Source organism: Oncorhynchus mykiss, chromosome 3 (assembly GCF_013265735.2).
Source record: "Oncorhynchus mykiss isolate Arlee chromosome 3, USDA_OmykA_1.1, whole genome shotgun sequence".
In the NCBI taxonomy this organism is placed as follows: domain Eukaryota; kingdom Metazoa; phylum Chordata; class Actinopteri; order Salmoniformes; family Salmonidae; genus Oncorhynchus; species Oncorhynchus mykiss.
The window spans coordinates 20,272,085-20,285,259 of NC_048567.1; the positions used below are offsets into that span (position 1 = coordinate 20,272,085).

The following is a 13,175-nucleotide window of genomic DNA, read 5'->3' on the forward strand; positions in this document are numbered from 1 at the left end:
ATGATGGAGCCACTGTTTTCTTGGGGAACCTTCAATGTTGCAGAACTGTTTTGGTACCCTTCCCCAGATCTGTACCTTGGCACAATCCTGTCCGACCTCATGGCTTGGTTTTTGCTCTGACATGCACTGTCAACTGTGGGACCTTATATAGACAGGTGTGTGCCTTTACAAATCATGTCGTATCAATTGAATTTACCACAGGGGGACTCCAACCAAGATGTAGAAACATCTCAAGGATGATCAACGGAAACAGGATGCACCTGAGCTCAATTTCGAGCAAAAGGTCTGACTACTTATGTAAATAAGGAAAGGAAAGGGGTCTGAATACTTTCTGAATGCACTGTACATACATACTGTCAATTTTTTACAACTTTTTTCACACTTCACACAATACCACATGAGGACTCAACTAACACTCTTTAAAGGTATCTATCAACAAAGGAATTGGAGCATGTAAAGATACAAAAGAGCAACTGATAACTACTGTATCTTCTGTAAGCATAGATTCACAGCTAGGGTGGCCACACTTTCAAAGAAATCCTACTTACATTTGTTTGTAGTTTTTCCTTTCATCTTTTACTGTCTTTTCCCTTCTCAAAGTTTGTATATTTGAATTGTGCTTGTATACAAGCCAATCTACATCAATCTTGTAGATGTTATTTCAGAAGACCTGGAATAGACTGAGCTTTTTCGTTCAGACAACTCACTAATATTAGGCCTGGTGAAGCACATTGGCATCCATTTTCTTAGTAACTTCAGGACAAGACTCATGAATTTCTGCCCTACAAAGGCATAGATGATCGGATTCAAACAACAGTGTGTGAACGCTATCACCTCTGTCCACTGCATTGCCAGGTCTATGTTCTTGTGAGTTGTACAGTCCCCAAAATAGCTTTGTTCCTCCAGATAACGCAGGAGAATGACCACATTGTATGGGGTCCAAAAGCAGAAAAAGACTACTACTATGATGATTATCAGTTTGATGGCTTTGTGCTTTTTGGAGGTTTTGATATTGACTAACATCGGAACGATTCTGCAATAGCAGATCACCATGACGGAGAGAGGGAGAAGTAGACCCAAGACATTCATCTCTAAATAAGAAACCTGGCGCCACATGCTACCCTCTGGATACTCTGGTTTACATGTTGTAAGCCCAGACTCATTATTTACTTTGGTGAAGATGATTGTAGGCAGAGAGGCACAGAGACTGAGAGCCCACATGAGCAGAGACAGAGTGACCCCTACTCTGACAGATCTGAGCCTGGCCATTTTGTGAGAGTGGACTATGACCACATAGCGATCCACTGTCAAGATCATCATGAAGAAGATACTGCCATAAAACCCCAGCATGTACAGTCCGGTTACCAGTCGGCACATAAAGTCCCCCAGGAGCCACTCGGCTGCGGTGGCATAGTGGGACCAGAAAGGCAGGGAGATGACGAAGAAAAGGTCAGACAGTGCCAGATTGAGGAGACAGAGGTCTGTCATGCTTCTGGTCCTCCTAAACTTCACCAGGACATAGACCACCACGCCGTTACCAATGACGCCCACGATGAAGACCAGGCTGTAAAATGTAGGCAGAAACACCCGTCCAAACTCCTTCACATTGGCATTGTTGCATGGCTGGCCCTCTGATGTATCTAACCGTTCTGTATCATCGTAGTAGGCAGAATAGTTATAATCTGTTGTTGGCTCCATATCCTTGTCTGTAGAAAGACAGAAATAGTATTGTTATTAGTCAAGGTGGTGTGCTTTCATTCAAAATCAACCTGAATAGTCATAGTGGCAATCTGCAGTTGCAAATAAATCTGCAAACAATCTGCAAACAATAAGAAAGGAGCCACCCTGCCACTGTTTGGTTAAACAGCTGAGGGATGGGGCTGGAGAAATGGAACCTACTAATTATAATGATCATTTTGGGGGAGGTGCTTATATTAGTCCTGTTACACACTTGTGGGAATTTACTTGTTCAATACTGTGTTTGTTGACAATTACATTGTTTACAAACAATGGAGTGAAACAATCTTATATTTTAGATTTCTATTGGTGTACAACAGCTTATATGAATGATAAATTATACTCTTTACAAATCAATGGTTATATATATCATGAATTTAAATGCAAAAACAATCACAAATTCCCCCTTTAAATTGTTCCTTTGAAATATTATCATGGTACTGAATATTCATCAAAACAAACAAAACAAACACAAGCGTCATGCCCTCTTTCCCGTTCCCTCAGATTTGTCCTGTTTTATAAAAAATGCAAGCAATTTTTTTGTTAATTTTGTTTGTTTGTTTCTCTGTAATACTACTAGCCACCTAGCAATTTTATGAAGTTGGTTTAGCTAGTCCGGATAGGTTCCCAACCTCATAACTAGCTACCAAGAAGCCATTTCTGCCTATCAATCAGGTTAGAGTAGCTTGTCTAACTATCTTAGCTGGCATGTCTTCTGGCAAGGTTGGTAGATTACTAAATGTATTGAATAAGACTCACATTAATTTACAGATTTTACCCAGATTTTAGCAGAGAAGCATATTTAGTTTGTTATACAGGCTGATTATACAGATTATGGGGCTGCTCTGACACCTTCAGGTGCTTATAGGTGTTCACTACACCGTCAAAGAAATCTAGAAAGTCATAGCCAGGGCTCTCCAACCCTGTTCCTGGAGAGCTACTGTAGGAGAGCTACTGTAGGAGAGCTACTGTAGGAGAGCTACTGTTGGTTTTCACTCCAATCCTAATCCAGGGCACCTGATTCTAATAATTAGCCAGTGGATAAACTGAATTAGGTTAGTTACAACTAGGGTTGTATTGAAAACCTAAAGGAGGGTAGCTCTCCAGGAACAGAGTTGGAGAGTCCTGTAAGTAGTCTATAATTCATATTATATATATGAACAAAAAGTGTATTTAAATTGGGGCACAAATTGAGTACGGTAATCCAACGGCTATCTTTTTTAACTCTATTCATCACTTCAAGTAATTATGTCATTTTTTTTCATTTTTTAATGCTTAAAATGTCACAAGCATAAATAATTGTTGTGTTACCTCTTAGAAATAGGTATAGATTTTATATCTTCAATAGGTTTCTAGATGTTGACAAAAAGTACTCACCAGGTATAATTAATGATCAATTAGCTCTTTGGTGTTTCTTCTCTGAGTCTCTTGAAGATGAATGTATTGTCCTGATGTACAATAGCCTATAGTACTGCTGCTGCATTCCTCCACCTCCCTTAGAAGGAGGTACTGTGAAAGTATTATAGTCAAGTTATAGTCAGCCCTTCCTGCTGTCGAATTATCTAGTGGCCTCATGGGTGAAATGTTATTAAAAAGTTTAATAAATTCATAATTAATAAACATTTAAAAAATGTAAACACAGAAAATCTGGTGTTTCTATGTCAAACGATTATATTTCAGTCCTCTGTGAAGTATATAAAGTGGAATATTGGGATGCAAACTCAAAATTATAGACACTTCAACTCTATATTTGTATTTTTGTGTTTATTATGGATCCCCACCAGCAAAATGAAGGCAGGTCATACCATTTTAAAACATTACAAGGTTTCACAACACACCGTGTGCCCTCAGGCCTCTACTCCACCACTGCCACATATCTATAGTACTAAATCCATGTGTATGTACAGTGTGTATGTATAGTGAGTATGTTATCGTGTGTGTGTGTGTATGCATGTGTCTGTGCTAATGTTTGTGTTGCTTCACAGTCCCCGCTGTTCCATAAGTTGTTTTTTAATCAGTTTTTTTAAATCAAATTTTCCTGCTTGCGTCAGTTACTTGATGTGGAATAGAGTTCCATGTAGTCATGGCTCTATGTAGTACTGTGTGCCTCCCATAGTCTGTTCTGGACTTGGGGACTGTGAAGAGACCGCTTGTGGCATGTCTTGTGGGGTATGCATGGGTGTCCGAGCTGTGTGCCAGTAGTTTAGACAGACAGCTCAGTACGCTCAACATGTCAACATCTGTCATAAATAAAAGTAGTGATGAAGTCAATCTCTCCTCCACTTTCAGCCAGGAGAGATTGACATGCATATTATTAATATTAGCTCTCTGTGTACATCCAAGGGCCAGCCGTGCTGCCCTGTTCTGAGCCAATTGCAATTTTCCCAAGTCCTTTTTTGTGGCACCTGACCACACGACTGAACAGTAGTCAAGGTGCGACAAAACTTGTGCCTGTAGGACCTGCCTTGTTGATAGTGTTGTTAAGAAGGCAGAGCATCGCTTTATTATAGACAGACTTCTCCCCATTTTAGCTACTACTGCATCAATATGTTTTGACCATGACAGTTTACAATCCAGGGATACTCCAAGCAGTTTAGTCATCTCAACTTGCTGAATTTCCACATGTTTTATTACAAGATTTAATTGAGGTTTAGGGTTTAGTGTGTGTTTTGTTCCAAATACAATGCTTTTTTTTTGCCACCCACTGAAACTAACTGCAGCTTTTTGTTGAGTGTTGCAGTCACGTCGAATCACACTATTATCTGATTTGAAGTCACACAGTGACCTCCTGTGGGCAGAGTTTGTGACAACTTCATCAGTATTCATTAATAACAGTATGATAATTACACCATACATGTTGTTAAGTGAACATGATTTCGTGCAATCCTCAAACAGATCGATCCATATCTGATCTGAAGAATAAAATCATTCCATCATCTTTGTGCAAAGTATCTAACACCAGAATTACATTATTATAAAGTTAGAAATATATTTTCAGTTTCTGTTCATTTGAGTTTTTTTATTTGAACAGTGAAATATCAATGTTCTCTAGATATTATTTTAAATGTAACCATTGCAGAAATATTGCAAAGAAAAAGTATTTTGTTGACACAGCTTCCAAAACGGAATATGACGTCAAGCATTTCATTAACTGCAAAACCACTCATGTCATCTATAGATTGGAATATCCATAGTGCAAGGTGTTCTACATTGGATGGACAAAGAGACGCCTTCAAGACCGCTTAGCGGAACACAAGTATGCCATGCGGGTAGGCAATGAAGACTACCCCATGGCAAGGCACTACAAGTCCCTACACCATGGCAAGGCACTACAAGTCCCTACACCATGGCAAGGCACTACAAGTCCCTACACCATGGCAAGGCACTACAAGTCCCTACACCATGGCAAGGCACTACAAGTCCCTACACCATGGCAAGGCACTACAAGTCCCTACACCATGGCAAGGCACTACAAGTCCCTACACCATGGCAAGGCACAACAAGTCCCTACACCATGGCAAGGCACTACAAGTCCCTACACCATGGCAAACCTGCCTCCCTACAAGCTATGGGTATTGATCATATTCCAGCCTCTATTAGAAAAGGGGACCGTCTTAAACAGTTAAACCAAAAGGAAAGTTGTTGGATTTACAAACTACAGGCCACTAAATACCCTGGTTTAAATGAAGATATGGATTTCTCACCCTTCCTGTAGGGTCGTGATAGGACCATTTGCTGTCATCTAGTGGACATTTTGCTCAATTGCCCTCAGCTATGTTTAGACTGCTGTTGTTCATGTTTGCTGTGTTCTGGTGTACTATGGAATATATTGCCTCCTTATTCTTGACACTTCTCCCAGTCATATTTAAGGTTAGCACTACCTTTCTAGGCGTTCTGATAGTTCTAGCTTGGAGTTGAATTTTTTGATAACATAGCTACAGTATTTCCCTTTTTAATGTGCATAGTATTGCTTACTAGGTGTGTCCAATCAATTTTGTGACCACTCCCTCTTCAAATTAGGGCTAATTCGAAAAGCTGTTCAAAAGAGGACATTGTATTATTTTTTTGTACTCCCTGACCATGACCAGGCCATGCAGCCGAAACGCTTCGGATTTTTTAAAAAGCTTGTTTCTATTGAACATGCCATACAAATAAAGGAATTGTAATTAATTATATGAAGAGTGCTTTGGTCCTCCTTTCTTTTTTGTTCTCTAGATATTCTTGAATGATCAGCAATTTGTGTAATGTACAGTAAGTGGGCTGTTTGTGGTGCGCAAAGAAAGGGCGGGGTTTAAGTGAATAAATTATTGCAAGGGATGCTGGGATCCAGGGTTTAAATTCAAATAGTTGGATTTTCAGTATGATGAAACAGAGTTTTATGGTATTGGCAACTATGAGTTCTTCATTATCGATGCGTTCGCTTAACTCAATAGAAATAACCTTTTAATTCATATGCTCACCATGCCCAGATAGTGCCACTTTACAGCCTGCCTACGACATGGACTCATTCTTTCCACAGTACTACATTAAATTATTCCCAATTTACACCTTTATAGTAGCATAGTTTTATTAAATTGACGTATAAACAGCGATCAAAACGTGAATGTGTTTTAAGTTAAATGTGGCACTCAATAAAAATTTTTTTTTTTTTTTAATGAAAACTGTCGCGTTGTGTGCGTCCCAGTCCTACCGCTCGCTCGCCTTCTGGAGCTGGCAGTGAATTCCCAATGAGCATGATTGACGTTAGAGTGCTGACGAAGGCGGGCTTGGACTAGAACAGGGACAACAGGCATATACACGGATTATTCCAAAATCGCTTTCCAATTGCTATGAGAATATGAAAATGAATTGAAACAATGTTTGAGTCGACGTAAGTACACTCACTATTCTACCTATCACATCCTGAAAGATTATATGGTTACTTTGTGTCTCTGCGCTGCGACTTTTTGTTGTGTAGACAACTGTTACTATGTTGCAGGACTTTAGTCTGTCAAATTTCAGCAGTCACTTTTGTATGGACCTGTAAATCCTACTTTGCAATTGATGTGAAACTAATGTGTAATTCTTATTTTTAAATAGCCTAGCCCACTGACATTTTGTTTACTGTATTGTTGCCTAGAAGTAATCAAACAATTCTCAACTATTGTTTCATTAGAAAAATAGCACCCACATTTTGTTTAAGAATTATAAAATTACTTTTTTTTGTTTTATCGGTTATTTGGATATCAATGGGCTTAGATATCAGTAGAGCTTTGGTGTCCTTGATGACAGGACAAAAGGAAAATATTGAGGATAGCCAAGCATTTACCATTGAAGTTGGATATTAGCAAAAACAGTCAGTGCCACATGCAGAAGATGGACTTTGGAGAAGTCAACACAGCCACAAAACCTCCAATAGGGTAAGTGAGGAATTTGAGGTTTCTAATAACTGTTGTTTGTCTTTCCCATTCCAAATATGTATGTGAATAAGTATTGTGTTTGAATAACTGTTTAAACAATCAAATTATCATAATATTGAGGAATGGTGATGGAGACCAACTTGGTCATAAGGTCACTTGACACAAGAGAAACATGGAGAAAGCCTATTTTCCACCTAGCAGGCCTTTGAGTTGCATGAAGCTCATTTGTGATCGGACGGTCAGTCTTTTTTCACCTTTATTTAACTAGGCAAGTCATTTAAGAACACTCTTATTTTCAGGTCAGTCTTTTTTCACCTATATTTAACTAGGCAAGTCATTTATTTTCAATGACAGCCTAGGAACAGTGGGTTAACTGCCTTGTTCAGGGGAAGAACAACAGATTTATACCTTGTCAGCTCAGGGATTTGATCTTGCAGTTGCAACCTTTCGGTTACTAGTCCAGGGCTCTAACCACTAGGCTACCTGCCGCCCCCGTTTTAAATTCTTACTGTAGCTCTGTCAAATATATACTGAACAAAAATATAAATGCAACATGCAATGAAACATGGGACCAACACTTTGCATGTTGCATTTATATTCTTGTTCAGTGTGTGTACATACATACATACATACATACATACAAACACATACATACATACATACATACATACATACTTACACACTAACGTTCAAAAGTTTGGGGGCACTTAGAAATGTCCTTGTTTTCCATTAAATGAGTTGCAAAATGAATAGGAAATATAGTCAAGATGTTGACAAGGTTATAAATAATGATTTTTAATTGAAATAATAATTGTCCTTCAAACTTTGCTTTCGTCAAAGAATCCTCCATTTGCAGCAATCGTAGCCTTGCAGACCTTTGGCATTCCAGTTGTCAATTTGTTGAGGTAATCTGAAGAGATTTCACCCATGCTTCATGAAGCACCTCTCACAAGTTGGATTGGCTTGATGGGCACTTCTTACGGACCATACAGTCAAGCTGCTCCCACAGCTCAATAGGGTTGAGATCCGGTGACTGTGCTGTCCACTCCATTATAGACAGAATACCAGCTGACTGCTTCTTCCCTAAATAGTTATTGCATAGATTGGAGTTGTGCTTTGGCTCATTGTTCTGTTGTAGGAGGAAATTGGCTCCAATTAAGCGCCGTCCACAGGGTATGGCATGGCGTTGCAAAATGGAGTGATAGTCTTCCTTCTTCAAGATCCCTTTTACCCTGTACAAATCTCCCACTTTACTATCACCAAAGCACCCCCAGACCATCACATTGCCTCCACCATGCTTGACAGATTGTGTCAAGCACTCCTTTTCATTTTTTCTGCGTCTCACGAATGTTTTTCTTTGTGATCCGAGAACCTCAAACTGTCTGTTCTTTTGCCCATCTTAATCTTTTATTTTTATTGGACAGTCTGAGATATGGCTTTTTCGTTGCCATTCTGCCTAGAATGCCAGCATCCCGGAGTCGCCTCTTCACTGTTGACGTTGAGACTGGTGTTTTGCACTAGACACTCTAATGTACTTGTCATCTTGCTCATCTGTGCACCGGGGCCTCCCACTCCTCTTTCTATTCTGGTTAGAGACAGTTTGAGCTGTTCTGTGAAGGGATTAGTACACTGCGTTGTACAAGATCTTCAGTTTCTTGTCAATTTCTCATATGGAATAGCCTTTATTTCTCAGAACAGTTTCAGAAGAAAGTTCTTTGTTTCTGGCCATTTTGTGCCTATAATAAAACCCACAAATGCTGATGCTCCAGATACTCAACTGTCACATCTGCTCCTGCAACGCCCTCTACTGCTTATCCTGTGTCTCCTTGACCTGCCGCCACTCCTCCAGTACTCTCTCCCTCTGTGTGTGTGTGTGTGTGTGTGTGTGTGTGGAGACAGGTGTGCTGGAGTCAGAGCAGATCCCCACCAGCTGCAACCTGTTCCATAATCAAGACCTCTACAAATACTCAGCCCTGCCACTTCCACGCTGCCAGATTGTAATCTCTGCTCATTCTGCCAGCGCTGACTCTGGTCCCTGTCTCCAGTCCCACGTCTTGTCATTCTGCTACTCTGTTCTTGATTCCCCACTCTACTACTCCTTGGATTCCCTCCGGACCTGCTTACCCTGTCTCAAACCATCTCGATCCAGCCTCAGCCTCCGCACCTGTTTTCCAGCAACCTGCCGGAGCTTCCCCTGACCTGCACTCCACCCCCCCGTGTTTCAATAAATACCTTGGTTACGTCATCCAGTCTCCTCATCTGAGTCTGCTCTTGGGTTCCCCTCTTCCACAACTAGTCTAAAGAAGGCCAGTGTTATTGCTTCTTTAATCAGAACAACAGTTTTCAGCTGTGGTAACATAATTGCAAAAGGGTTTTCTAGCCTTTTTAAAATAATACACTTGGATTAGCTAACACAACGTGCCATTGAAACACAGGAGTGATGGTTGCTGATAATGGGACTCTGTACACCTATGTAGATATTCCATAAGAAATCTGTCATTTTCAGCTACAATAGTCATTTACAATATTAACAATGTCCACACTGTATTTCTGATCAATTTGATGTTATTTTAATGGACAAAAATGTGCTTTTCTTTCAAAAACAAGGACATTTCTAAGTGACCCCAAACTTTTGAACTTGTGTATATGTATATATGAGGCTATATTCTTTAAACAAAAATATACACTTCATGAATTGTTGTAAGCATAAAACTATTTTTCTCTTCTCTCTTTAGTTGAGGTAGTTGTCAGCAGACACATCAAAAGCCATAGCATACAGTACTGTATGTATTGACTGGCAGAGAATTCCAGTTGAATTCTATAGAAAATACATGTATGACCACTGATTGGAAAACAACTGTGGGCCAGTTCATAACAGAAGCAGTGGCGTTTGTGCAGTGGCTGTTACTGAATTTGTACTGTCTCTGTGTAGTTCTTTTGTTACCTTTGTTGTTGTTGTTGACTCCATATGCTGCAGCTCCTTCCCATTCGGTGAAGGCAACACAAAACTTAATCTCTAAAACTGCTGTGTTGCACTTTCAATCTATCCTAATCTACACAATTACATCATACAGTGTAATGCAAATCTTCTTACAGATGTAAATCGGACACTTCAGTACTGGGATTGTTTTATACTTATTATTCTATATCTTTTTGTGCAGAAACACGTTCTATCCTTCAGACGTCATAATGTGGTAGAATCTATTTACTGGTGTTGTTGTGGGAGGCTGATGTCCACAACCCTTATTACCTGCAAGTAAACAAAATCCTTTGTATTTTGCACCCATGGTCCTGCATCTCCTCCACCCCGCTGAAGGCTTTTATATAATCACCTCCTATGACATGTTGCAGAGAGCACATGATGAATAGTGGTTATTTAAAGACAGCAGTTGCTGAACATTCCCCTCTGCTCTGCCTGTCCCTCTGGAGCCCAATGGTGCCATTTCCTTGGTTGTTCCCATTGACTGAACATTTTTCATCTCTTTTTCAAGTGATCCCTGGCCAAGAAAAGCAGTAGTTGGGTTGTTCCATCGATTAGGTGCCTTTTGAGTAGTGTAACTTAATATTTTTTTCACAACATTTATTTTCTGTCGTGAAGAGCACATGTTTTTTTTAATAAAGTTGAACGTTTTCCCAACTTAGGGATAGGCGTCCCGTCAACGGGATAGTTGTAAATCATGCAGTGCCGTGTGTCACGAGCGCAGATTTTAGAGAAAAAACAAATGTCGGTACATATGTCTTATATCAGCTGAAAGCTTAAATTATTGTTAATATAACTACGCTTTCCAATTTACAGTAGCTATTACTGCGAAAAAAAATGCCATGCTATTGTTTGAGGAGAGCTCCTAACAACAAAACACTTTTTTCACCGCGATGGGTTTGATAAATTCACCTCCTGAAGGTGAAATGTGTGCTTACATTCTGAAATCTTGCTCTGATTTATCATCCAAAGGGTCCCAGAGATAACATGAAGTGTTTTGTTAGATAAAATCCTTTTTCATATCATAAAAAGGTCCATATAGCATGCACAATCGATTTTGTGTTTCCACTCATTCAATTTGCAAAGAAAGGAATCTGTGAAAATCTAACCGTAAATGTTGTTTCAACCAGTCAAATCACATTCGTATTTATTCCTCAGAGATCCTAGAACGTAACCAGACTTCACTATATCATTAGGGGTGTAGTATATCCTATAGGACACTAAATTTGGTCAGAGAGCGGCACCTTCATAGCACCCAATGACGTCGGCGGTCTTCACTTGATTGGTGCTTATTTGACAAAGTTACAGTCAATAGGGGTCAAACGAAGCTAGCTAGATGGCCAATGAGCAGGGAAACCCTGTATCTGTCGCAAAATGTTGCCGCTAACCTTGTGCAACAGCAAGTCTTTTCCTTTTGGACAAAAAGTTATAAGAATATGGAGAGTTATGAAAACTGGGTGTTTTGCAAATGTTGAACTTGTAATATGGCTACTAATACTGGAAAAGCTAATTCAAAGTCCAAGTATACAGATTTGACGATATTCTTGCAGAAGAATGTAAATGTCTCCTTCACGATTTGCCCGAATGTACCTGTGTGACTTCACACTAAATGTCAAGTAGTTTGCTCATACTTCAAGTTATCCGTCTGAAACTTTGCACATACACTGCTGCTGTCTTGTGGACACCATCGGAATTACAAGCAGAGTGATGGCTAGAACTGTTGCATTTCAAAGATGGTGGTAGAAAAAAAACGGTTGTATTTTCTTCTACCAGATCTATTGTGTTATATTCTCCTACATTCAATTCACATTTCCACAAACTTCAGTGTTTCCTTTCAAATCGTACCCAGAATGCTTCAGGGCCTGAGCTACAGGCAGTTAGATTTGGGTATATAATTTTAGGCGAAAATTGAAAAAAAGGGGGCTATCCCTAAGTAGTTTAAAATAAAGAAATTACTATCAGTGATGCTCCCACATGACATTTTTGGCTGATACCGATATCTAATATTTTCCTTGCCAAAAAACCCGATACCGATTTTTAAAAAAAAAATTGCGGCCTTTTTAAGCATTCTAGTACAGTTAAATAATTGGCACACACACATCGATGCAGCGGTCCAGGGCACTACATCTCAGTGCAAGAGGCATCACTACAGTCACTGGTTCGAATCCAGGCTGTATCAAATCCAGCCGTGATTAAGAGTCCCATAGGGCAGCACACAATTGGCCCAGCGTCATCCGGGGTAGGCCGTCATTGTAAATGAGAATTTGTTCTTTACTGACTTGCCTAGTTAAATAAAGATTACACACACGCACACCACACTTACCAAAATGTTATTTTGTTGGCATTTACGTATGTCCCCATTACCAGTAAAACATAATCAAAACCTATTTCTTTCACTTACTTGCTCTGCTGTTTCATTATTTGTTTGTTCAGTCGTTTCATTCCCAACCAGGATTTCTATGGAACGCCGTTTGGGTCTTTACTATGGGACGCCGTTTGGGTCTTGCGTGTCAAAGAATATACTATTTAACACTTTTACGTGTTAAATAACACTATTTGACGTGTCAGATAAGCTTGTTGACCAATCAGGACCTGAATATGACTGCATGTCACATAATAATTTAACGGGTTCATACGTTTTTTACGTAGTTATTACACATTGATTACACTATCACTCGTATTTCATATGTCACAACTATACGTATGCTATGATGCTGGTAAAGTCGTCTCATGCACCTGCAGTGCTGGTCATAAAAAAAGCTAGCTAGCTCATGGATGCAAACAATCTGTTTCAGTAGCCATAGTGAGCTAGCTAACTATATAGCTAGGTGTCATCATCTAAAATAAACCTAATTTATAAGACAGTTCTTATTTGATTAATGGTGGTCTGACCCATCTATGTGAAGCTAGCTACAACAATGGACTTTGCGGTTTGCCTTCAACATAAAAGTATGGCATAATTCTACTATTTCTATTAATTTGCATCACTGTCAATGACACAGTTTTATTTTGAAGGCCATCTGCAAATTTCACTATTGTGCCTAATCCTTATTGTGGCT

General features: G+C 39.5%; 2 protein-coding genes across 10 annotated transcripts in view; one reads left to right on the forward strand and one right to left on the reverse strand.

The window, feature by feature from the left end:
* Positions 1-289: 289 nt before the first annotated feature.
* LOC110512719 (C-C chemokine receptor type 5-like) lies at positions 290-3,224 on the reverse strand. Its single transcript, XM_021592921.2, has 2 exons — positions 3,115-3,224; positions 290-1,706 (listed from the first exon to the last, which is right to left on the reverse strand). The coding sequence occupies exon 2, from the start codon at positions 1,696-1,698 to the stop codon at positions 637-639; it is 1,062 nt and encodes a 353-aa protein (XP_021448596.2). The 5' UTR covers positions 1,699-1,706; positions 3,115-3,224; the 3' UTR covers positions 290-636.
* Positions 3,225-6,093: 2,869 nt separating this feature from the next.
* Positions 6,094-13,175, forward strand: part of LOC110512735 (protein cordon-bleu) — a 67,852-nt gene continuing 60,770 nt past the window's right edge. For 5 of the 9 annotated variants that reach the window (XM_036971453.1, XM_036971461.1, XM_036971519.1 and 2 more), the window contains exons 1-2: positions 6,094-6,607; positions 7,065-7,136. In XM_036971453.1, the coding sequence (XP_036827348.1) occupies positions 6,594-6,607; positions 7,065-7,136 (86 nt within the window). In that variant the 5' untranslated portion in view covers positions 6,094-6,593. Of the gene's footprint in view, positions 6,608-6,975; positions 7,137-13,175 lie in introns of all 9 variants that reach the window. The other 4 variants (XM_021592925.2, XM_021592929.2, XM_036971508.1 and 1 more) reach the window with 4 other exon arrangements.

Coding starts and splice junctions, on each gene's coding strand:
- LOC110512719 (XM_021592921.2), bottom strand. CDS start 1,698: ATGGAGCCAACAACAGATTATAACTATTCTGCCTACTACGATGATACA.